The following is a 27,267-nucleotide window of genomic DNA, read 5'->3' on the forward strand; positions in this document are numbered from 1 at the left end:
TAATCGTATTTAGCTCCTCCCCCCCTAGAGCCCCCTGTTTGTCCAGTGTTGGGATATTCTTAGTGTCCTCTACCGTAAAGACTGAAACAAAATATTTGTTCAGCATTTTTGCCATCTCCATGTTTCCCACCATTAATTTCCCGGTCTCATCCTCTAAGGGACCTACGTTTGCCTTAGCCACCCTTTTTCTTTTTATATAACTATAGAAACTCTTGCTATCTGTTTTTATATTTTTTGCTAGTTTATTTTCATAATCTGTCTTCCCTTTCTTAATCAATCCTTTAGTTACTTTTTGCTGTCTTTTGAAGACTTCCCAATGTTCTATCCTCCCACTAAGTTTGGCTACCTTATATGTCCTTGTTCTTAGTCGGATACTATCCTTAATTTCTTTACTTAGCCACGGATGGCTGTCATTTCTTTTACACCCTTTTTTCCTCAGTGGAATATATATTTTTTGAATGTTGTAAAATAACTCCTTGAATGAACACCACTGCTCATGTACCGTCTTACCCTTTAATCTATTTTCCTAGCCCACTTTATTCAATTCCGCTCTCATACCATCATAGTCTCCTTTATTCAAGCTCAGTACGCTTGTTTGAGAACCAACCTGCTCACCCTCTAATTGGATATGGAATGTAACCATGTTATGGTCACTCATTCCAAGGGGATCCTTAACTAGGACATTATTAATTAATCCTGGCTCATTACACAGGGCCAGGTCCAAGGTTGCTTGCCCCCTTGTAGGATAAGTTACATACTGCTCAAGAAATCCATCCCTAATACACTCAATAAACTCTTCCTCAAGGCTGCCCTGCCCTATTTGATTTGTCCAGTTAATATGATAGTTAAAATCCCCCATAATTATAGCTGTTCCCTTATTACATGCCTGGACTATTTCCTGATTAATACTTCTTCCAGCAGAGTTGCAACTATTAGGAGGCCTATATACTACGCCCACTAGTGTTTCTTTCCCCTTATTATTCCTTATCTCTACCCAAATTGCTTCATTATCCTGATCCTTTGTCCCAATATCATTTCTCTGTATTACAGTGATTCCTTCCTTTATTAACATAGCCACCCCACCTCCCCTTCCTTCCTGCCTGTCCTTCCTGATTGTTAAATACCCTGGCATATTTAATTCCCAGTCATTGTCACTCTGCAGCCATGTTTCTGTAATGGCCACAAGATCATACCCATACGTAGTTATTTGTGCTGTTAACTCGTCCATTTTGTTACGAATGCTGCGTGCATTCAGATAAAGAACTTTCAAATATGTTTTGTGACACTTAGTTCCTGCTTTTTCCTTTTTTGACACTTTACCTTTTACTCCATACCTTCTGTCCCTTCCTGACACGCTTTCCTCTGTCTCCCTGCTCAGGTTCCCAACCCCCTGCCACAGCTTTGATGCTGGGTTAATCGCCTTACGCCTTCTAGTTTTTATTTTATCTGTCGTGCCTGAAGTACACTTTCTTTCCGCTGCTCTACTCTTTTCCCTCTCACTTGTTCTTGAATAACTGTTTGTACTATTTGTATTGTAGATTTCCCCTGGGTCTTCCCCTCTCTTGCTGCTCTCAATTTTATTCCCTTCTGACTCCCCGCTCAGGTTCCCATCCCCCTGCCACTCTAGTTTAAACCTTCCCCAACAGCACTAGCAAACACCCCCGCGAGGACATTGGTCCCGGTCCTGCTCGGGTGTAACCCGTCCCGCTTGTACAGGTCCCACCTTCCCCAGAACCGGTTCCAATGATAAAGAGAACATTCTGTGATTGTTGGGATGTAACGTATTCCCCAGGTCTGCAAGTTTGCAGATGACACTAAGTTAGGAGGCAAAGTAAGTTGTGTAGATGATAGCAGCAAGTTACAAAGGGGCATAGAGACTAAGTGAGTGGTAGTTAGAGTTCAATGTAGGGAAGTGTGATCCACTTTGGATCCGAGAAGGACAAATCAGAATATTTTCTTAATGATGAGAAACTAAGAGCTGTGGAGGAGCAAAGGGATTTAGATGTCCATGTGCAAATCACTAAAAGCTAGTGCGCAGGTATAAAAAGTAATCAAAAAGTCTAATGCATGCTGGCCTTTTTCTCAAGGGGGTTGGAATACAAAAGTGAGGAAGTGATGCTTTAGTTGTACAGAGCTTTGGTCAGACCCCATCTGGAGTACTGCGATGAGTTTTGGGCACTGTACCTCAGGAAAGATATATTGGCCTTGAAGGGGATACAGCGCAGATTCAATAGAATGATACCAGGGCTTAAAGGGTTAAATTATGAGGCCAGATTGCATGAACTTGGTTTGTATTACCCTCAATTAGAAGGTTGAGGAGTGATTTAATTGAGGTCTTTAAAATGAAAGGGATTTGATAAGGTAGATTCAGAGAAACTATTTCCTCAAGTGGGGGAATGCAGATCAAAGGGGCATAATTTAACATTAAAGCTCGGCCATTTAGGAGTGAAATCAGGAAGCACTTTTTCACACCAAGGGTAGTGGAAATCTGGAGCTCTCTCTCCAAAAAGGCTGTGGATGCTGGGTCAATTGAAATTTTCAAGACTGAGATCAATAGATTTTTGTTAGGTAAGAGTATCGAAGGATATGGAGCAAAGGAGGGTAAATGTAGTTGATGCACAGATCAGCCATGAATGGCGGAACAGGATCAAGTGGCTAAATGGCCTTCTCCTATTCCTATCTTCCAATGCTTAGCAGCTCTCTTATGGTGGCACAGTTAAGACAGGAAAATTGGTCATATGTGAAAATTGCAGATGGAAACCACACCTTACCAATCCATAGCACAAGCCGTTGAAAATAAGTAATAGTCCAGTGGGTGTGATATTGAATTTTTGGTGATCTAGTGAGTACATTGCATATTTGGTATATTATAAAGGAAATTATTATTTTTTATTGGTTTATCTGGCAGTTGTTGGCATTCATACATGCAACCATACGATCTTATGGCATCGCTTTGCCACTAATCTGCTGAGGGGATTCTGATTTTCACCCCGGAATGATTTTCAATGGAGCCAAATTTTGAGCGGGGTGTAAATCAGGCGTCTGACCTGAACGCACCCCATTCTCGCCGGGTGCGTTAGGTTAAAATCGGGGCTCTCGATTATTACAAATAAGGGGGAGTGTCTGTGAAAATGTTTTTTGCTTTTTCAGGCTTTCTTTAACTTTGACAAGAAGAAAGTGGATTATGATGCATTCAGCGCCATAAATAAGGCATGCCTTGTCTTTGATGGAAAACTAGTAATTGATTCCAACTTCCATACCAATGATATAACAGTCAGAGCTGCAGGACCGCTTACCAAATTTTCCCGTCGTTACTATGCTGACGAGTGGTCTCATGCAAATTTTAATTCGAAAGAAGTTGGATTTCAGCTGGCTGCAATCATGCTACATCTGTTTGACCCAACTCTGGAACAAGTGACTGAGCCGCCAGCAGAGCTAGATCAACTTATTCCCATGTACACTGAAAGTAAAGTCAAAGGTATGTGGCTGAAATACTTATGATCTTTGCTTCTGTCCGTGACTTCTGAGTTGTTGTAAATCATTTGTAATATAATAATGTTTTGGGCAGAAGAAAACCATGCAGCCAACTCTTCCAAAGCACCCATCAGTTTCCATACTGCGATTTTAGAACTAATTGCCCTAATGCCTGGTCTTTTTAAAAATCCTACCATAGCTTTCTGTTCCACCACCACTGCTGGTAATCTGTTGCACAATTCTATCACCCTCTTACTAAAAAAAAATGTTACTTAGAAGCATGGAGTACTGAAAAGGGTTTGTATTCAAGATATGTGTCACAGACTTACCATAGTGGTAGCATTGTGCCAGGTGCAAAGTGGAGCCTACGTCCTTCTCCACAGAGAAAGAGCAAATCAGGCAGATTTGTCTTCTCAGGCCATTCCTTCATTACTCCTAGAAGGTGGCGCAACAACACTATTGGCAGAGGTCTGGGCCTAGTGACCTATCTTTTCTCAAGGCCAAGGAATAAATCATGGAGCGGAGAACCTAATGGAAGGGAAAAATACATTTAAAATTGTAAGCATAAAAATCAGCTGCAATTTTTATCCACTTTGAGCAATAAGTAAGATACTATGATTAGTACCAGCAAAAAATCTATAATTTAATCTGTAATCTACTGGTAGTAGGTTTTCAGATTTCCTAAAATTATGTGATATTTACTTAAGAATATTTTGGGACTAGAATACGTTGCTATATCAGCTGAGAGAAAATTCCAAAAAGGCTGTAATCCACTGAATGATGGTGATAAGACAACTTTCTAATTTATCTTGATCGATTGGCAAACAGTTATACCAAAATGAGGGCAAAATCAAGTGGCAGGTTTTTATTAATGCCAAATTACCCCATTTTGGACATTCCTGATACCTTTTCTGTGCCTTGCCTTACCAGTTGTGCTTATGAGAGGGGAAATGGCAAAACTGATGATTTTAATAGCTGCTACCAGGTGAAAAAAGAACACTGTTCCCAATTAAATGTTTACAATCAGTTGGAAAATCTCACCAAATATATTGCATTGTGACCTGGACAGTAGTAATTAAAGTGCTTACTTCATATTAATCTATAATCATGGCACTAGTTAACACTTCAAGCTGGTTGCTGGAAATGCAATTACTATGGCAGTTTTGTAGTTAACATGCCACAGTCTGGTCATCTCACTCAATGTAACATCTCATTAACATCCTTTTCCAGTCACACAAGCTTTTCTCCATCACCTATCCATCAATAATCTTGCTCCTTTCCATGCCCCATTTCTAATACATGCTCAACATCTTTAAATAGGATTACATATTAAAATTGTCATTGCATATGTTTGCTGAGCCTAGTGATTCAAATTTGAAATTGGTGCAGTTAAGCCCTAGTTAAAAAGGAAACAGAATTGGTGTAATATCACTACAAATGAAATGGTTATGCCACGTAGACTACATAGCTCTTATTAGCATCAAGCCTCATTTTTCTGCCTTCAACCTTTTTTAATGTCAGCTCTCCTAACATTAAAAATGTATCTGGCATTCAGAGGCCAGTTAGTAAAAACATGAATATGCAGAGCTCTGCCGTATTTTATAGAGAGCAGAGCAGAAGCTGGTAGTGTAACTTGGATCAGTCGGCTCCATTTGCCTCCATAGAATTAGAGTTCTGAGACTAGTACCTATAACATAACAGGCCCTTAACTTCCTCAGTAATCACCTGCAACTAACAGTATCTTCCTTCCATTTATTGTATTTGATGCAATCACTGCTATCATCCCTGGGTGGAAGAAATATTTTCAAATGAAGTTATTATAAATGTCAAATTGTACTCCTTAATAGTCCTAATTATGTTTTAGAGGAGAGTTGGGAAAAAGTGTAATATAAGTTTATTTTAGATTTTTGTTCCTGTGGTAGGAACCAAATAATCAACAAGATAATAGCACAATTTATCTCTCCTGTATGACCTTAATAAATCAGTTTTTAAAATGTTATTTTCATAGAATACCTCTATTATACATGTTTTTTAAATATGCACTTCAAAACCAATCTAATTTGACACAAATTGCAAACTATTTGCTTCAGCAAATTGTACTTCTGCATATGAATTTGGAAACGTTAAAGTCTTGCACAAAATATCTATCCAACATGTGGTACAAGATGACAAGTAACCTGTTAAGTCAGACTTATTATGTACTCATTGTTACACAAAATTGGAACCGTATGATACTAGAAATGATAAAGTTTTACTACTACGATTTCAATTTTTATGGATTATAAAAACAATAATTGATTACTTCTAAGGGCATCCATCTGAAGATTCAGACAATTTATGTATAAACTACTCAAGCTCAACTGTGGTTTATGATGACATTTGAAGTCTGTTTTGCTGTTGCCTTATAACTCCCTCCTACACATCTTTAATTCTACGGATAATACACTTTTCCAAAAGTACCTGCTTCACACACAATGTAATTTCATCATTGAAGTGTGCATTCATTAGATAAACACAACAATATGCAGTCCTCGCATTAAGTGCAGCTCTTGAAATTATAGGTTTTTTAAATTATATTTTTCATCATAATTCAGTAAAGAATTCTGAATATTTTTTTAATGCAAATTAAACAAAAGTGCATTTTTTCCAGCTCTGTGACTACTTCCAGTTCCAGTATGGAGCATATTCACAGAAGCACCATGACAGCTGTGATCCTGCTGGTAGCACCCAGCAGGGAAGAAGCGACAGAATTGTAAAATTAATTCCCTTTAAAAATAATTCTCCATTTTCCACTACATATACCAAAAATTAAAAAGAATCATACTTTTTCTGTAGCATTTGTCCTTTGACAGTTTTATTATTCGAAGATGAGTTTCTCCCTTTATTTCTTTTCTAGTCACTGTGGATCACATGCCAACTGTAGCCAAGAGGACAGGTGGATGACTTGCTCCAGGCCTCTGCAGATTTGGGCTGAGACAGCAGCTGGGAAGTGCCTCAATGCTATCTTGGGACAAGTCTCTCTCCAATTTTTCCTCTCTCTTTGGGGAATTGCCTGGATCTGTTCAGCTAATATATACCCCCTACCCAGCCCCATGCCTGGGCTGCCGCAATGATGCTATTGAGAATAGGAATTCAAACCCATATCCAACCATTACCACTGCACATTTGTTTGAATCACTGTTAATACTTTTTTACTAAAAAATGTTAATCATAGTGATTGAAATATTGAAGTCTTCTATTTTCATTTTCTTATTACATAAAATGTGAAAATTAGTGTCTTCTATGTGTGCTTATTTTAACACAGAATGCATTCTACCAGGAGGCTACTATTACCTACATATTTCTAAGCCAGGGATCATGAACTGTCTGGACACACAGAAGACACAACCTGAATATGTAAGTATTAGCTACCACAATGGGACATCAATTTGTTGACTACAAAACACAGCCAGCCAACACTTAAACATGTGGAAATGTTACATAAAATTATCTAGGGATTATTTAATTTATGTTCAAAGTGGTTCCACCTGACATTTTTATTTCTGATCCAACTGAATACATAGCCATACAAAGAACATTTGCAGAATCATAGTTTTACAGCACAGAAGCCATTCAACCCATTGCACCTATGCCAGCTCTCTGAAAGAGCTATGCACTTGGTTCCATTATCCTGCCCTTTTTCCATATCCTTTATATGTTTCTTTTACGGTCACTTTGATAATATATTGTGTTAATGGAAATAAAGGAACGTATCTTCTGACTCATCATGAGCAATGCCACAAGAGATCCAATAAAATATGTATTGATAGATTAAAAAGTATATATGAAGTTTTGGCACTGTTTCATTTGTTATGCATTTTAAATGGTTAGAACAGCTACATTTCTTTTATTTGTTTCTGAGAGATAACTCAAAAAAAACTATAATGAAACCACCACTATGGTGGAATAAAAGTAGTTATAATCAGACTGGGTGACTCCTATGCCAATTTTTGAGTGTATGAGTGCGCGAGCAAGATTTATAACAACAATGTAACCTCTGACATGGAGGTTAAGCAGCGCAATGGGAGATCTGCTAGTATCATTTTACAAATGGGGAAAAAGTAAACCTCACATTTATTTAACATTCTTTGAATAAATGTAAAGATTTTTGTTTTACATTGTCGTAATCTTCTGCAGGTTACAGAAATCCTACTAAGGTCACGTCTTCAATTGTTGGCACTAACTAGCCAACATATTTAATGGCACATTGGTGGTTAAAATTATCCAGTAAGGAAGTCGGCTTAGCCAAAAACAGCATGAAATGTCATCCAGAAATTCTAATCGTATTTTGTTGAATCTAATGATGCCGTGCCATTATATTGGGAGGTTTATTAAGAAGACAGCCTTTGATACTCAACCAAATAATTTCTAACACCATTTTACAGCAAGCATAATTTGCTGCTGCAGAGAGATCTAACATTTTTTAATGATGCTAATTGACTTGATCATGTGAAACTGATCTCTCACAGCCATAAGGTTCATCACCTTTAGCACTCTCAAATACTGTTCACGTTGTATTTCCATTCCCATAAAGATGAGCATCTGCCATTTTGTAATAGCCAGTTCCACTTTTGTAAATGTTTGATAAATGAATATCTGCTAATTGCATTGATTCCTATGGCCTAAGTTATATTTATTTGTACTTTTCCTGTAAGATGAATCCTTTTTTTTGCTATACATGCACATATATTTAATGCAATTATTGCCATAAAAAATCTGTTGCACTAACAAGATGTCTATTACACTGCAAAAATTATGCTATGTGTAATTAATTCATTTTTCTATTGCAGCTTAAATTTAGTAAAATGCTGTTAATCAGACACATTTCCACTCAAATTACTTGTCCCTGCTATAGCAGAGTCTATAAATAAAGAATGTATATTTTAACAAAACGCTGCAATAATACATGTCCAAATATACAGTGCAGTAATATTATGGTATTACAGTAATACTAAAATATTAATGTACATTGAATTAATCAAAATCAGTTGTTATTAGTGGGATATTATTTGTAAGTTGGGCCTTATTTTCCAAGTTTCAGTAATTATAATACCAGCCTAGTGCCAATCGGAAAACAGCAGATCTAGCATTAATGTCTGTTTTGCCACTATTAATGATAAGTTACATTTTCTGATATTTTAACTCTGCATTAATTGAACAAACTAGCTAATAATGAGACACCATGGATGAATAAAGACATAAGGGCAAAATTGAAACTAAAGAAAAAGGCATACACTAAGTACATAGAAAACAAAGGAAAGGATAACAAAAGGGAATACAAAGAGGTTAGGAAAGAAGTCAAAAAATCAATTGTGAAGGCAAAGAGGAACTACAAAATTAAATTATCAAGGAATATAAAAAGAAATAGTAAAGTATTCTACTGACGCATAAATAACAAAAGAAAAATCAGGATAGAGATAGGGCCATTAAGCGATGCACAAGATAAACTTACAGGTAATGACTGCAAAATGGCAGAAATATTGAACAATTACTTGGCTTCACTATTTACCAGGGAGACTAACAAGGTGCTCATGACTTTAGAATAAGACATCCAAAAAGATATATAGACATTAAAAATAGAAAGGGTGGAGATAATTGATAAACTAATCAAACTTAGAGAGGATAAGACCCCTGCTCCAGATGGATTGCATCCACGTATTTTAAAAGAAGCTAGGGAAGAGATAGCAGACACACTATTACATATATATAAAAATTCATTAGAAAAGGGAATAGTGCCAGAGGACTGGTGGACAGCTAATGTTATACCTATATTTAAAAAGGGAGATAGAACAAGTCCAGGGAACTATAGACCAGTTAGCTTAACATCGGTGGTAGGAAAAATAATGGAATCTTTACTGAAAGCTGTAATAGAAAAATATGTGGAAACCAGAAATATAACTAAGAATAGCCAGCACAGATTTGAAAAGGGAAGGTCATGCCTGACCAACCCTATTGAATTCTTTGAAGAAATAACAGAAAGAGTAGACGAGGGTACTGTAGTAAATGCAATATATTTGGATTTTCAAAAGGCCTTCAATAAGGTAGATTCATGACTATGGTCAGAGCATGTGGATTCAGGGGACAAGTAGCAGAATGGATAGCAAGCTGGTTACAGAACAGAATACAGAGAGTATGGGTTAAGGGTAGGTACTCAGACTCGCAAAAAGTGGGAAGTGGTGTTCACAGGATTGGTGCTGGGATCACTGTTGTTCATAATTTACATAAACGATTTGGACTCGGAAACTGGAACTACAATTTAAAAATTTGTGGACAACTTCAAATTAGGGGGTATAATTAATACTGAGGAAGACTGCGACAAAATACAAGAGAACATTAATAAACCAGCAGAATGGTTATGTGATTGGCAGACGAATTTCAACATTGGTAAGTGTGAGGTGTTACATTTTGGTAGGAAGAATAAGGAGACCGTATACTGCTTGGAAAATAAGAGTCTAAATGGGGTAGTGGAGCAAAGGGATCTAGGGGTACAGATACACAAATCACCAAAAGTAGCAACACAGGTTAATAAGGCCATTTTAAAAAAAAAGCAAACAGAACACTGGGGTTCATTCTGAAAATCATAGAAGTCATGTTAACCAAACCCTGGTTAAACCACACTTAGAGTACTGTGCACAGTTCTGGTCGTCATGTTATAAAAAGGATATAGAGGAGAAGGTACGAAAAAGATTTACAAGGATGACACCAGAAGAGAGAGGTTATACTTATCAGGAAAGACTGAACGGGCTGGGACTCTTGTCTCTAGAAAAGAGAAGGCTGAGGGGTGACCCTGTAGAGGTCTTTAAGATAATGAAGGGGTTTGATAAGGTAGACGTAGAGAAAATGTTTCCACTTGTGAGGGAGACCAAAAATATAACATAGTCACCAATGAATCCAATAGGGAATTCAGGAGAAACTTCTTTACCCAAAGAGTGGTAAGAATGTGGAACTCGTTACCACAAGGTGTAGTTGAGGCGAATAGCATAGATACATTTAAGGAAAAGCTAGACAAGCACATGAGGGAGAAAAGAATAGAAGGGTTGCTGCAGGGTTAGATAAAGAGGAGTGGGAGAAGGCTCATGTGGAGAATAAACACTTGCATAGACCAGTTGGGCTGAATGGCCTGTTCTTGTGCTGTAAATTCTATGTAATTCTATGTAATGCTATGTAGTTGCTTAATGCCAGCAGACTTAAAACAACAACATAGTTAATTGTTAGGAAGCTGATAATTACAAGATACCATTTTCTTGTACTTCTGTGCAATCTGCACTATGTCAAGTGTAGCCCAGATTTTAATAGTGACAATGGACTAAAATCTGTTTGCAACAGAGTGGATAATCTCATTGCAATTGTGCTTGCATTTATCTTGTCAGAGGAAGAGCAGGAGTACATGGTACTCTGACAATGAAGGAGAGGAGTCAGGATTGGTCTTTTCCTGAGAAAAGACATATGTCCAATGCTACAATTTCTTAGATCTCTGAGGAGCAGTTAATTTTCAAACCTCAGACTCAGAGATATGACTAAACAGTGCCAAATGATGGTGCCAGATTTGGAAAGGTCGACAATGATTCCAACTGCCCTACCCATGGTTACTAACAGTTCCATCTTCACAATACCAAGGGATGACATTCTTCTTCTCTGTTGAAGCATTAGTAGCAAAGTACACAGATCCAATGCAGTATAATTTACCTAGAACAATGTCAATATGATTCCAACCCTCTCAACTGTATTTTGGTGCTTTACTGCATGACATCTCTGCACTACATCACTACTCATTGAGTACATCCACTTGTTTGTGATCTTTATGATTTCCCCTATAACAACAACAACTTGAATTTATATAGCACCTTTAATGAAGTAAAACATCCCATGGTGCTTCACAGGAGCATTATCAAACAAAATTATAGAAGCAGTATGAAGGAAGGGGTCATCCAAAGATGGCTGTACAATTTGATATATGAAAAGGTTGGAGAGATCAGCAGCACTCTTTGATGCTGGGCAATTTGAGCTGTTCCTTTCGAGACAATGTAATCAGACATGGAGGGTTGACATTAAAGGATATATTTGTGACTCTGTATTCGGAGAGATCTCTGACTGAGATCCAGCATCCTGTGTGTCATGTTGCAGCCTTTTGCAGATACAGATTGCTATTGTTAATCTGGATGAGACGAGACTAAATAATGTCCCTCACTTCTGCCAAACCTTTTCTTAGTTATGACCGCAATACCTTTCCAATGTTAGCCAGTCTGATCCTCAGAGCTGCTTTAGAGAGTTGACCCGTATCCAATATAGCTATAATTAGAGCCGAGTGCGTTTCAGCCTCTTGTTGCTGTAACCACACTTTTCTGAGGATTCTGCTGTAGCCAGCATATTGCCTGTCAATCCATGCACAGTGGATTCCAATGCAGTCATCCTGTTTCCCGACGTAGCATATATGTTAGCTATTGAACTTTGGAAAGTGTCCAATCTGCAACCTAATATATTGTGAAACAACACTTTGTTGTCTTTATACCTTGGTGCTCAAGATACATGTCTTCAGAACCTTCAGTTACCTGCTCCTCTACATGCAACTGAAGTCTAAAGTACCTGCAACCTAAATCCAATCTTTCCAATCACAGGTTGTATAATATCCTCAGTCAGTTAAGTGATCATGGAGTGGTGATATATCACATGTTGTAGGTACAGATGCTTGAATCTCCGTGCTCCTGTTCTGTTCATGAGGTGTGTTATGCATGCTTTCACTCCAGATAGTCCAAGATAACTTGTGGACAGATAGTATCCATTAGAACTACTTGACAAGACCCTCAGTATCACATCAACAGAGAATGAAATCAGTTTATTGATAGTGAATGTAACATAGTATAATGTGTCTGGACACCTGCATTGGTAGGATTTAACTTTTATATTAATATTATGTGGCATTTCGCATTACATACATGCTGTATGAGAAGATAGCATACTTTGGGTTGGAACTTAACAGATTCAATGGTAGTGACTTCTACATTGCACGTTCACTGCAATATCCTCTGGGTTTTCTATACTGAAGAGGTCTACAATCCTCAACTCAACTGCTTTCAACTCCTTCAATGTTCTCTTCTTGTGGTTTGGGAGTTGAATATAATCTTTTCATTGGTGGTTATCTCACCTGATCTTATGCTAAGTCCTTTTAATTCTAATATTCTTAATTCTAGTAACCTCCAGTAAAGCCTCTCTTCTGATTCTTGGTTTGAGAGATCAATACCAATTCCAAATTAGGAGCCCTTCCTACCAGTGATCTCCTCCACCACAAAATCTAAACATTCAGTAAAACAAGACTTTCTTGGATTTTGTTTAGTTATGTTTTTTTTATGTATTCATGGGTTGTCGGCGTTGCTGGCAAGGCCAGCATTTAATGCCCATCCCTAATTGCCCTTCAGAAAGTAGTGGTGAGCTGCCTTCTTGAACGGCCGCAGTCCGTGTGGTGAAGGTACTCCCACAGTGCTGTTAGGTAGGGGGTTCGCGGATTTTGACCCTGCGACGATGAAGAAACAGCAATATATTTCCAAGTCAGGATGATGTGTGACTTGGAGGGGAACGTGCAGGTGATGGTGTTCCCATGTGCCTACTGCCCTTGTCCTTTTAGGTGGTTTGGGAGGTGCTGTCGAAGAAACCTTGGCGAGTTGCTGCAGTGCACCTTGTGGATGGTACACACTGCAGCCACGGTGTGCCAGTGGTGGAGGGAGTGAATGATTAAAGTGGTGGATGGGGTGCCAATCAAGCGGGCTGCTTTGCTCTGGGTGGTGTCGAGCTTCTTGAGTGTTGTTGGAGCTGCACTCATCCAGGTAAGTGGAGAGTATTCCATCACACTTGTGCCTTGTAGATGGTGAAAAGGCTTCGGGGAGTCAGGAGGTGAGTCACTCGCCACAGAATACCCAGCCTCTGACCTGCTATTGTAGTCACAGTATTTATGTGGCTGGTCCAGTTAAGTTTCTGGTCAATGGTGACCCCCAGGATGTTGATGGTGGGGGATTCGGCGATGGTAATGCCGTTGAATGTCAAGGGGAGGAGGTTAGACACTCTCTTGTTGGAGATGGTTATTGCCTGGCACTTGTGTGGTGCGAATGTTACTTGCCACTTATGAGCACAAGCCTGGATGTGGTCCAGGTCTTGCTGCATGCGGGCACGGGCTGCTTCGTTATTTGAGGGGTTGCGAATGGAACTGAACACTGTGCAATTATCAGCATTCATCCCCACTTCCGACCTTATGCTGGATGGAAGACCATTGATGAAGCAGCTAAAGATGGTTGGGCCGAGAACACTGCCCTGAGGAACTCCTGCAGCAATTTCCTGGGGCTGAGATGATTGGCCTCCAACAACGACTACCATCTTCCTTTGTGCTAGGTATGACTCCAGCCACTGGAGAGTTTTCCCCTGTTTCCCACTGACTTCAATTTTACTAGTGCTCCTTGATGCCACACTTGGTCAAATGCTGCCTTGCAAGGGCAGTCACTCTCACCTTACCTCTGGAATTCAGCTCTTTTATCCATAGAAATATAGAAAATAAGAGCAGGATTAGGCCATTCGGCCCTTCGAGCCTGCTTCGCCATTCAGTATGATCATGGCTGCTCCTCTATCTCAATTACCATATTCCCGCTCTCTCCCCATACCCCTTGATGCCATTTGTGATGAGAAATCTATCTATCTATCTCTTTCTTAAATATATTCAGTGACTTGGCCTCCACAGCCTTCTGTGGTAGAGATTTTCACAGGTTCACCACCTTCTGAGTGAAGAAATTTCTCCTCATCTCAGTCCTAAATGTCCGACCCCATATCCTGAGACCGTGACCCCTCGTTCAAGACCCCCCCCCCCACCCCAGCCAGGGGAAACATCCTCCCTGCATCCAGTCTGTCTAGCCCTGTCAGAATCATATATGTTTCATTGAGATCCCCTCTCATTCTTCTAAACTCGAGTGAATACAGCCCGAGTCGAACCAACCTCTCCTCATATGACAGCCCTGCCATCCCAGCAATCAGTCTGGTGAACCTTCGCTGCACTCCCTCTATGGCAAGTATATCCTTTCTTAGATAAGGAGACCAAAACTGTACACAATACTCCAGGGGTGGACTCATCAAGGCCCTGTATAACTGCAGTAAGACATCCTTGCTCCAGTACTCAAATCCTCTTGCAATGTACATAAGAACATAAGAAATAGGAGCAGGAGTAGGCCAATCAGCCCCTCGAGCCTGCTCCGCCATTCAATAAGATCATGGCTGATCTGAACCTAACCTCAAATCTAAAGTCATAGCCAATTTCCTGCCTGCTCCCCGTAACCCCGAATTCCCTTTACTTCTAGGAAACTGTCTATTTCTGTTTTAAATTTATTTAATGATGTAGCTTCCACAGCTTCCTGGGGCAGCAAATTCCACAGACCTACTACCCTCTGAGTGAAGAAGTTTCTCCTCATCTCAGTTTTGAAAGAGCAGCCCCTTATTCTAAGATTATGCCCCCTCGTTCTAGTTTCACCCATCCTTGGGAACATCCTTACCGTATCCACCCGATCAAGCCCCTTCACAATCTTATATGTTTCAATAAGATCGCCTCTCATTCTTCTGAACTCCAATGAGTAGAGTCCCAATCTACTCAACCTCTCCTCATATGTCCGCCCCCTCATCCCCGGGATTAACCGAGTGAACCTTCTTTGTACTGCCTCGAAAGCAAGTATGTCTTTTCTTAAGTATGGAGACCAAAACTGTATGCAGTATTCCAGGTGCGGTCTCACCAATACCTTATATAACTGCAACAATACCTCCCTGTTTTTATATTCTATCCCCCTAGCAATAAAAGCCAACATTCCGTTGGCCTTCCTGATCACCTGCTGTACCTGCATACTAACATTTTGATTTTCTTGCACTAGGACCCCCAGATCCCTTTGTGCTGCAGTGCTTTCCAGTTTCTCGCCATTAAGATAATAACTTGCTCTCTGATTTTTCCTGCCAAAGTGCATAACCTCACATTTTCCAATATTGTATTGCATCTGCCAAATCTCCGCCCACTCACCCAGCCTGTCTATATCCCCTTGTAGGTTTTTTATGCCCTCCTCACTCTCTACTTTCCCTCCCATCTTTGTATCATCTGCAAACTTTGATATGTTACACTCGGTCCCCTCCTCCAAATCGTTAATATAGATTGTAAAGAGTTGGGGACCCAGCCCCAACCCCTGCGGAACACCACTGGCTACTGGTTGCCAGTCCGAGAATGAACCATTTATCCCAACTCTCTGCTTCCTGTTGGATAACCAATCCTCCACCCATGCCAGAATATTACCCCCAACATACCATTTGCCTTCCTGACTGCTTGCTGCACCTGCATGTTTGCTTTCAGTGACTGGTGTACAAGGACACCCAGGTCCCTTTGTACATCTGTAAACAATTTTACAACACCAAGTTATAGTCCAACAAATTTATTTTAAATTAAATTCCACAAGCTTTCGGAGGCTTCCTCCTTCGTCGGGCGGATGGTGGAAATGATATTTTCGAATCCTTCGCATTTGAAAAACATAGAACAATGCCTGGTGATTACTGCCCGTTGCCAAGGCAATCACAGTGAGCAGACAGAAAGGTGTCATCTAAAAGGCCACTGAATATACAACCCCCCAAAAAAAAAAATGAGAGAGAGAGAGAGAGAGAAGGAAGACAGTCAGTGACCCGTTATATTAAAAACAGATAACATTTGTTCGCTGGTGGGGTTACGTGTAGTGTGACATGAACCCAAGATCCCGGTTGAGGCCGTCCTCATGGGTGCGGAACTTGGCTATTAATTTCTGCTCGACGATTTTGCGTTGTCGTGTGTCTTGAAGGCCGCCTTGGAGTATGCTTACCCGAAGGTCGGTGGCTGAATGTCCATGACTGCTGAAGTGTTCCCCGACAGGGAGAGAACCCTCCTGTTTGGCGATTGTTGCGCGGTGTCCGTTCATCCGTTGTCGCAGCGTCTGCATGGTCTCGCCAATGTACCATGCTCTGGGGCATCCTTTCCTGCAACGTATGAGGTAGACAACGTTGGCCGAGTCACAGGAGTATGAACCGTGCACCTGGTGGGTGGTGTCCTCTCGTGTGATGGTGGTATCTGTGTCGATGATCTGGCATGTCTTGCAGAGGTTACCGTGGCAGGGTTGTGTGGTGTCGTGGACGCTGTTCTCCTGAAAGCTGGGTAATTTGCTGCGAACGATGGTTTGTTTGAGGTTGGGTGGCTGTTTAAAGGCGAGTAGTGGAGGTGTGGGGATGGCCAAAGCGAGGTGTTCGTCATCATTGATGACATGTTGAAGGCTGCGGAGAACATGGCGTAGTTTCTCCGCTCCGGGGAAGTACTGGACGACAAAGGGTACTCTGTTGGTTGCATCCCGTGTTAGTCTTCTGAGGAGGTCTACGCGATTTTTCGCTGTGGCCCGTCGGAACTGTCGATCGATGAGTCGAGCATCATATCCTGTTCTTACTAGGGCGTCTTTCAGCGTCTGTAGGTGTCCATCGCGTTCCTCCTCGTCTGAGCAGACCCTGTGTATTCGCAGGGCCTGTCCATAGGGGATGGCCTCTTTGACGTGGTTAGGGTGGAAGCTGGAAAAGTGGAGCATCGTGAGGTTGTCCGTGGGCTTGCGGTAGAGTGAGGTGCTGAGGTGCCCGTCTTTGATGGAGATTCGTGTGTCCAAGAAAGAAACTGATTCTGAGGAGTAGCCTTCAACATGTCATCAATGATGACGAACACCTCGCTTTGGCCATCCCCACACCTCCACTACTCGCCTTTAAACAGCCACCCAACCTCAAACAAACCATCATTCGCAGCAAATTACCCAGCTTTCAGGAGAACAGCGTCCACGACACCACACAACCCTGCCACGGTAACCTCTGCAAGACATGCCAGATCATCGACACAGATACCACCATCACACGAGAGGACACCACCCACCAGGTGCATGGTTCATACTCCTGTGACTCGGCCAACATTGTCTACCTCATACGTTGCAGGAAAGGATGCCCCAGAGCATGGTACATTGGCGAGACCATGCAGACGCTGCGACAACGGATGAACGGACACCGCGCAACAATCGCCAAACAGGAGGGTTCTCTCCCTGTCGGGGAACACTTCAGCAGTCATGGACATTCAGCCACCGACCTTCGGGTAAGCATACTCCAAGGCGGCCTTCGAGACACACGACAACGCAAAATCGTCGAGCAGAAATTAATAGCCAAGTTCCGCACCCATGAGGACGGCCTCAACCGGGATCTTGGGTTCATGTCACACTACACGTAACCCCACCAGCGAACAAATGTTATCTGTTTTTAATATAACGGGTCATTGACTGTCTTCCTTCTCTCTCTCTCTCTCTTTTTTGGGGGGTTGTATATTCAGTGGCCTTTTAGATGACACCTTTCTGTCTGCTCACTGTGATTGCCTTGGCAACGGGCAGTAATCACCAGGCATTGTTCTATGTTTTTCAAATGCGAAGGATTCGAAAATATCATTTCCACCATCCGCCCGACGAAGGAGGAAGCCTCCGAAAGCTTGTGGAATTTAATTTAAAATAAATTTGTTGGACTATAACTTGGTGTTGTAAAATTGTTTACAATTGTCAACCCCAGTCCATCACCGGCATCTCCACATCATGACCACCTTTGTACATCAACATTTCTCAATCTATCACCATTTAAATCATACTCTGCTTTCTGTTTTTCCTTCCGAAGTGGATAACTTCACATTTATCCACGTTATACTGCATCTGCCATGTATTTGCCCACTCACTCAACTTGTCTAAATCGCCTTGAAGCCTCTTTGCATCCTCCTCACAACTCACAATCACGCCTAATTTTGTGTCGTCAACAAACTTGGAAATATCACATTTGGTTCCCTCATCCAAATCATTGATATATATTGTGAATAGCTGGGGCCCAAGCACTGATCCCTGCGGTACCCCAGTAGTCACCGCCTGCCACCCTGAAAAAGATCCATTTATTCCTACTCTCTGTTTCCTGTCTGTTAACCAATTTGCAATCCATGCCAGTATATTACCCCCAATCCCATGTGCTTTAATTTTGCACACTAACCTCTTATGTGGGACTTTATCAAAGGCCTTCTCAAAATCCAAATACACCATGTTTGGACCAAGGCTGTAATGACAGCTGGGGCCATGTGATCCCGGTGGAACTGCGCATCAGTGAGCAGGTTATTGGTGAATAAGTGCCGCTTGATAGCATTGTCGACGACACCTTCCACCACTTTGCTGATGATTGAGAGTAGGCTGTTGGGACAGTAATTGGCCGGATTGGATTTGTCCTGCTTTTTGTGGACAGGACATACCTGGGCAATTTTCCGCAGTGTCGGGTAGATGCCAGCATTGTAGCTGTACTGGAAAAGCTTGGCTGGAGGCACAGCTAGTTTTGGAACACAAGTCTTCAGCACTACAACCAGGATGTTGTCGGGGCCCATAGCCTTTGCCGTATCCAGTGCACTCAGTTGTTTCTTGATATTGTATTGAATGAATTGAATTGGTCGAAGACTGGCTTCTGTGATGGTGGGGATCTCGGGAGGAGGCCGAGATGGATCATCCACTTGGCACTTCCGGCTGAAGTTGGTTGCAAACGCTTCAGCTTTGTCTTTTGCACTAACGTGCTGGGTTCTGCCATCATTGAGGTTGGGGATATTTACGGAGCCTCCTCCTCCCGTTAGTTGTTTAATCGTCCACCACCATTCATGACTGGATATGGCAGGACTGCAAAGCTTTGATCTGATTCGTTAGTTGTGGGATCACTTAGCTCTGTCTATAGCATGCTGCATCCGCTGATTAGCATGCATGTAGTCCTGTGTTGTAGCTTCACCAGGTTGGCACCTCATTTTTCGGTACACCTGGTGCTGCTCCTGGCATGCTCTTCTACACTCCTTATTGAACCTGCATTGATCCCCTGGCGTGTTGGTAATAGTAGAGTGAGGGATATGCCAGGCCATGGTATATCCTGGCCTGATATACAATTCTGCTGGTGCTGATGGCCCACATGGCTGCCCAGTTTTGCGCTGCTAGATCTGTTCTGAATCTATCCCATTTATCATGGTGATAGTGCCACACAACATGATGGACGGTGTTGTCAGTGTGAAGACGGGACTTCATCTCCACAAGGACTGTGCGGTGGTCACTCCTACCAATACTGATGTGGTTTGGCGAGGACGGGGTCAAGTAGGTTTTTCCCTTGTGTTGGTTCTCTCACCATTTGCCGCAGACCCAGTCTGGCAACTATGTCCTTCAGGACTCGGCCAGCTCAGTCAGTAGTGGTGCTACCGAGCCACTCTTGGTGATGGATACTGAAGTCCACCACCCAGAGTACATTCTGTGCCCTTGCTACCCTCAGTGCTTCCTCCAAGTGATGCTCAATATGGAGGAGTACTGATTCACCAGCTGAGGGAGAGCAGTAGGTGGTAATCAGCAGGAGGTTTCCTTGCCCATGTTTGACCTGATGCCATGAGACTTCATGGGGTCCGGGGTCACTGTTGAGGACTCCCAGGGTCACTCCCTCCTGACTGTATACCACTGTGCCGCCACCACTGGTGGGTCTGTCCTGCCGGTGGGATGGGACATACCCAGGGATGGTGATGGAGGAGTCTGGGACATTGGCTGAAAGGTATGATTCTGTGAGTGTGGCGATGTCAGGCTGTTGCTTGATTATTCTGGGGGACAGCTTTCCCAATTTTGGCACAAGTCCCCAGATGTTAGTGAAGAGGACTTTGCAGGGTCGACTAGGCTTGGTTTGCCTTTGCCTTTGCCTTTGTCGTGTCCGGTGCCTAGTGGTCCGATGCCAGGTGGTCCATCCGGTTTTATTCTCATTATAACTTTTTGTAGCAGGATTGTATAACTGAGTGGCTTGCTAGGCCATATCAGAGGACAGTTAAGAATCAACCACATTGCTGTGGGTCTGGAGTCACATATAGGCCAGACTGGGTAAGGACGACAGGTTTTCTTCCCTAAAGGACATTACTGTTTTCCATTCAGCTCTGGCAGTGGTATTGCTGAGCAGTCACTTTTAGTGACTAAGGGCTTCATTTCATGCTTATTGAGGTTCTTAAAGGTGATTATTACTAGCCTCCATTAATTGGATGGACCCAGTAAATTAAGAAATCCAGTGGACCCAAACATGGGGCATGATCAGCTGGGAAACAATTAGACATAGTTACTGCTGAAAATTTGTCCAAAGTGCATTTACATCTGACAGTTCAAATGTAGGAGCCTTGGCCTTTTATACTGCCCTTTACATTGGGAGTTTGTTCACATTCTTTTATCTTGTCACATGTTCGCCCATACATCGGTTCATATGGGATCAGATATGCAGCGGCCCACTGGGCAAGAAATTATACCCTGACACCTGGGAGTAAATTTTAACGGGGAGCCGGGAAGAGTGGAGGAGGGTGGAATTCCTGACTGGAAACCCAGAAGTACGGGTTTTCCAGACATCCTTACAATCTTGACGTAAGGACGTCTTTCATTTTTTTTCTGTCGGTTTCCCACCCGACAGGCCAACCAGATTGACAGGCTGGTTGTCAGTCAGACAGGGGAGGAGCCAGGGAGCGGATGCTAGCAGGTAAGTCTTAGATGGGGGGGGGGGGGGTCAGGGTTGGGGGATCGGAGTCATCTAGGGATCAGTCATGGAGTGGGGGTCAAGAGTCATCAGGAGGGGTTGGGGATCATCGGGGGAGAGGTCGTTCATCGGAAGGTTGTCATCGTGGGGTTGGTGGTCATTGTAGGGTGTCATCAGGTGCTCAGTCATGGACAGGTCGGACATCGGGGAGTTGGAGATCGTTAGGGGGGTCGGAGATCGTGAGGAGAGTCGGAGATCGTGAGAAGGGGTCAGAGCTCGTGGCGGGGGGGGGGGGGGTCAGACATGGGGAGGGGGTTGGCCGATCGTGGCAGGTAGGCTTGTTGGCCCTGGAGGAAACACTCCTGCTCCTCCTGGCCCACAACCAGTGCAATAAAGGCACTTATCTGCAGTCTTGTGGCGTGAACCAGAAGGCCCGGGAAACCCGGCCCCCAGGAGTTAAAGATAAAAAACCTGTTGAAATGGAGGCCCGCAACCTCCTTAAAAGATTTTACTGACCGACTCGCCTCCTGAGAGCGGGTAGGTCTCCCACCTCTGTTAAAACCGGTAATGGGCTCGTTGGAGGCGGATTGGTGTTGGGTTTTACTTTTTTTACAATTTTTACCTTCCCACCCTCCCCCAACCCACCCGTTCGTGGGGTTAAAATTAACTCTCTGATGTATGTCACATTCTTGAACGCCTTCCAGAAAATCAATTTCAAGTGTATAATTCAGTGATCAAGAATGGGCTGTATTGATTATTTTCTTTCATTTTTATAGGGACGTGAGATAATCACAGGAAGTGTAAAAACTGGGAACTACTTCGAAATCCATTTGAACCAATACAGTTTGGTAGAATCCATCACTTGTCTATCATTGACGCCTTTACCACTTTCCAACTATATGTGCTTGTATGGACAGCATGAGCGTCTCCTTAATAATTTGTGTTCTCGCTTTGACGAGGGGTTGATCTCAGATTTGTACAGGTAAGGTAGAAATAGGTATTGTATGGCTGTATATCACCACCTGCACTTTCCCTCCGAGTCACACATCATCCCGACTTGGAAATATATCGCCGTTCCTTCATCATCGCTGGGTCAAAATCCTGGAACTCCCTACCCAACAACACTGTGGGAGAATCTTCACCACACAGATTGCAGCGGTTCAAGAAGGTGGCTCACCACCACCTTCTCAAGGGCAATTAGGGATGGGCAATAAATGCTGGCTTTGCCAGCGACGCCCGCATCCCATGAACGAATAAAAAAAAGTATTCTTTCTTATGGTGTTAAAGGCTGATTATATGTACTGACTCTTGTATAGTTGTGATGGCTCTTGTGCAGGGACAAGAGTAAAATTGGGCACGTTTCCTGTAATCAAAAGATGGGCCGGCCCAAAAAAGTTTTCAAAATTTGATTTCCTTCTGCCGTAGCCCTCTTTACGGCGGGGCGGGGGGGGGGTAGAACTTCAGGGGATGTTAGCCCACAACTCAGACATATTGGAACGATCCTTAGCTTACCCCTTTATCATGTAGTTGTTTGCATATAAAGCACCTTCTCAAGATCACATAATCTAGTGTCCGTAATAACATCACAATTACAGAGGAGCTGCTATTTATACCTACCTTTTGGAACAGGTTTGATCTTGGGTTGGTTGATGATGACTCAGCATGTATTCAGCCACTAGTATTATGTAGAGTTAAGAATTTTACACCGGTATCTCATGTTTTGCAAATCTGTGAATGGGCTATTTAACCCATTAGATGTATTTTTATGAAAGAAGTAGATTTGGATACTTTAGACATCAGCCATTTTGAAATATGCAAAATTTATGTTTTTTCCCAAATCATATGCTACTACAAAGATGACAGTGGACACTGAATTTTTCTATCCTCTTGAATACTTGATACAGAAGTAAATGTTTCTACGCAAATAGAATGTGAGCCAGAAATATCTTTGAGTTGAACCAGAAGACTGAAGAGAATATAGCATAATTCATAGCTTCAACGAAAAAGTACACACAGCCAAATAGTGAAAGGCTCTGTTTTAGATGGCAAGGAAAACTTGCAGTCTTTCCTGTCAGCTGATTATAGCACAGCAATGACATGGGCAGGAAATATTGTGATATGGGTTCGATAACATTTTCAATCTAGCTAAAATTATACTGTCTAGATCAAAAGGCCTCCTAGCATTTGAGAAACGTCAATAATGGCATGGAAATATAGAACAATTGTTTGAGAAGCTTTTGTTGGATAATATTCGGAGATACTTTCTTATATTTTTGTTTTATCAAACCAGCAAATATAAGTAAGGCTTATTGAAAAGTGTTGCAAAAGTCATGCCAGCCAGGTTGCACAACTGTATGTTCTGTCTTCCTTGGAAGCTCAAAACTGCATTATCAATGTTCCTTTGGTGTAGTGAGTATAACCTGGTTGACTACACATTACTTTCACATATTGAGCTATCATCTACCAACCCAAGATCATGCTCGTGCCAAATGGTAAGCATAAATAACAGTTCCAGTGTACATCATAACATATGATGTCATTACGAATGCTGGATTATGTGGTCTTGAGTCAGCTTCTAATGGTAAACTGAAGCTGATATGATACTGCCAGACCATGACCCTGAGGTGCCCTTGATGGAATTATTATCTTGTCCCACTCCACAGCATAAACAAGCCTGTCTCCTTTATCCATATGGCATTGTTGACTCATGAAAATGTGGGTCTATGATTCTGCCATCCAGCTAAAGGAGCCGTTTTCAGAAAAATAAATGCAAGAAGCCAGCAGAAAGATGCCACTCTCCCACAATCTGAGCTACAGAAGCTACAAATATAAAGGGACATCTAGAGCCTCTTTAGATCCACTGGATCTATACTAGGAATTTCACATTGCATTTGTACAGCTAAAAACCTAAATGTAGTGTGAAAACACTTGCAGAATTAATATTTAAAGAGTTCTACAATTGCCCTTCACCCAGGTGCAAATCAGGTTAGGTTTCATCTACTTACCTCTTCATTTTGTTGCATATTTTGAAGGTTTGTCATTCATTTAAATGCAGCACTATTTACTTTTTATGGCTAAGTTGTCTGAAAAGACTTGTGTGATTCAATACTATGTTGCTTCTATCTCAGAAACAACATATACATAAATAGATTACAGCACAGCTGCAAACCTCTCTTAGATCCATTTATTTTCACATTAAATGCTGCTCTATCCACATGCCTCTGTACTTTACCAATGCATAATGAGTGCATGAAAGTGTCTTTTGAACCATTAAAAGCATTGGCTCAAATGTGTATGTTTTTGCTACTTCAGATAGACCACGTACAAAAATGGGCAAATTATAAAATATTTGTGTACTGGTTGTACTTATTTTTGTCCAGATATTTTGTTTGTGCAGACCTGAGATGCGTATCAGTATTTTAATGAGACTGAATTGTTCCAGAATATGTTAGTTCTAGGATGCATTTATATTGTAGAAAAGTTTTTAAAAAGTAATTCAGTTACTACATAAGTAACAATAGCCTGTACTGTACTGAGAAATTGAAGATATATAAGGTGATCTAAGGTCAAGACCACGAATCAAGTATGTTGAATGGCCTGCCATTCTACTTTTCCTCAGTAGCAGCAGAGTCCATTATTACTATTTGACCTTACACCTCTTTAGTGAGAAGACGTTGATAGAATTTGTGCCTTATTCTCTTGTGATGAAACAAAAAACCTGGACTTGTTGAAAAATGTCTCAAAATAAAAACAGAAAATGCTGGAAATACACAGCAGCTCTTTTGGTATTTGAAAAGGGGAAAGATAGATTAATGATTTAGGTACAGACCTTTACGATGAAGGGTCTGTACCTGAAACATTAATCTATCTTCTCTCTGTTCAGATGCTGTGGGGCTTGCTATGTATTTCCATCATTTTTTGATCCTTGAAAGAGTTTGGTTCCAAGTTTAGCATATTGATTGCCTTGGTGGGGTGTAATGGTGTTTATGCTCTGAGCTAAGTGGAATGTCGTTTATCATATGTTCCATGTGCTCTCCTTTGTTAACGGGCATTTGGCAGAAGCTGTTAATTTTTTTAAATTTGAGGACTACTTGATAAAGATGAAAGAAAACTCAGTGGTTCCAAAAATATTAAAGGTCGCATGAAAGATTTCCATTTATTCTAAGATTTTCAGTGAGGAAAAGAAGGCTTAATACACATGTATACACAAAGAGAGGACGCTTATATTTTCCTCCTCTGGTGCATTGTGTGGTTTACATGTTTTGATCAAGTTCTTACTGGTCCGAACTAAAATTTTGAGCAGAGTATCTTCAACCATGCTGAAGTATCTTAAATCAGTTTTCAACATCGAGTTGTGAATGGTGGTGGACAATTAAACAACTAACGGGAGGAGGACGTTCTGTAAACATCCCCATCATCAATGATGGCAGAGTCTGAAGCGTTTGCAACCATCTTCAGCCAGAAGTGCCGAGTGGATGATCCATTTCGGCCTACTCCCGATATCCCCACCATCACAGAAGCCAGTCTTCAGCCAATTTGATTCACTCCACGTGATATCAAGAAACGGCTGAGTGTAATGGATACAACAAAGGATATGAGCCCCGACAACATCCCGGCTGTCGTGCTGAAGATTTGTGCTCCAGAACTAGCCACGCCTCTATCCAAACTGTTCCAGTACAGCTACAACACTGGCATCTACCCGACAATGTGGAAAATTGCCCAGGTATGTCCTGTCCACAAAATGCAGGACAAATCCAATCCGACCAATTACTGCCCCATCAGTCTACTCTCAATCATCAGCAAAGTGATGGAAGATGTCGTCGACAGAGCTATCAAGCTGCACTTACTCACCAATAACCTGCTCACCGATGCTCAGTTTGGGTTCCGCCAGGACCACTCAGCTCCAGTCCTCATTACAGCCTTGGTCCAAATATGGACAAAAATGCTGAATTACAGAGGTGAGATGAGAGTGACTGCCCTTGACATCAAGGCAACATTTGACCGAGTGTGGCACCAAGGAGCCCTAGTAAAATTGAAGTCAATGGGAATCAGGGGGAAAACTCTCCAGTGGTTGGAGTCATACCTAGCTCAAAAGAAAATGGTAGTGGTTGTTGGAGGACAATCAACTCAGCCCCAGGACATTGCTGCAGGAGTTCTTCAGCTGCTTCATCAATGACCTTCCCTCCATCATAAGGTCAGAAATGGGGATGTTCGCTAATGATTGCACAGTGTTCAGTTCCATTTGCAACCCCTAAGTTAATGAAGCAGTCCGTGCTCGCATGCAGCAAGACCTGGACAACATCCAGGCTCGGGCTGATAAGTGGCAAGTAACATTCGTGCCACACAAGTTCCAGACAGTGACAATCTCCAACAAGAGAATCTAACCACTTCACCTTGACATTCAATGGCATTACCATCATTGAATCCCCCACCACCAACATCCTGGGGGTCACCATTGACCAGAAACTTAACTGGTCCAGCCACATAAATACTGTGACTACAAGAGCAGGTGAGAGACTGGGTATTCTGCGGTGAGCGACTCACCTCCTGACACCCCTACAAGGCACAATGTAGGAGTGTGATGGAATACTCTCCACTTGCCTGGGTGAGAGCAGCTCCAACAACACTCAAGAAGCACAACACCATCCAGGACAAAGCAGCCCGCTTGATTTGCACCCCATCCACCACCCTAAATATTCACTCCCTTCACCACCGGCGCACTGTGGCTGCAGTGTGTACCATCCACAGGATGCACTGCAGCAACTCGCCAAGGCTTCTTCGACAGCACCTCCCAAACTCGCGACCCCTACCACTAGAAGGACAAGGACAGCAGATACATGGGAACAATACCACCTTCACGTTCGCCTCCAAGTCATACACCATCCCGACTTGGAAATATACTGCCGTTGCTTCATCGTCGCTGGGTCCTGGAACTCCCTACCTAACAGCACTGTGGGAGAACCTTCACCACACGGACTGCAGCTGTTCAAGGTGGCTCACCACCACCTTCTCAAGGGCAATTAGAGATGTGCAATATATGCCAGCCTTGCCAACGATGTCCACATCCCATGAACAAATTTTAAAAAGTAGAGGTTTAGGTCTTGAAGCAGTGAGACAGTAAGGCAACTACTGGTAAACATTTAAAAGTAGTTATCAGGGAACCTTTAA

The 27,267-nt window shown here is 42.1% G+C and overlaps 1 protein-coding gene across 2 annotated transcripts in view; it reads left to right on the forward strand.

Moving 5' to 3' along the window:
* cfap61 (cilia and flagella associated protein 61) overlaps positions 1 to 27,267 on the forward strand; it is a 227,752-nt gene that overhangs the window by 160,789 nt on the left and 39,696 nt on the right. For both annotated transcript variants that reach the window (XM_067989400.1, XM_067989401.1), the window contains 3 exons: positions 3,151 to 3,478; positions 6,779 to 6,870; positions 21,876 to 22,081. In XM_067989400.1, the coding sequence (XP_067845501.1) occupies positions 3,151 to 3,478; positions 6,779 to 6,870; positions 21,876 to 22,081 (626 nt within the window). The remainder of the gene's footprint in view (positions 1 to 3,150; positions 3,479 to 6,778; positions 6,871 to 21,875; positions 22,082 to 27,267) is intronic.

This window comes from Heptranchias perlo, chromosome 8 (assembly GCF_035084215.1).
Source record: "Heptranchias perlo isolate sHepPer1 chromosome 8, sHepPer1.hap1, whole genome shotgun sequence".
Lineage (NCBI taxonomy): Eukaryota > Metazoa > Chordata > Chondrichthyes > Hexanchiformes > Hexanchidae > Heptranchias > Heptranchias perlo.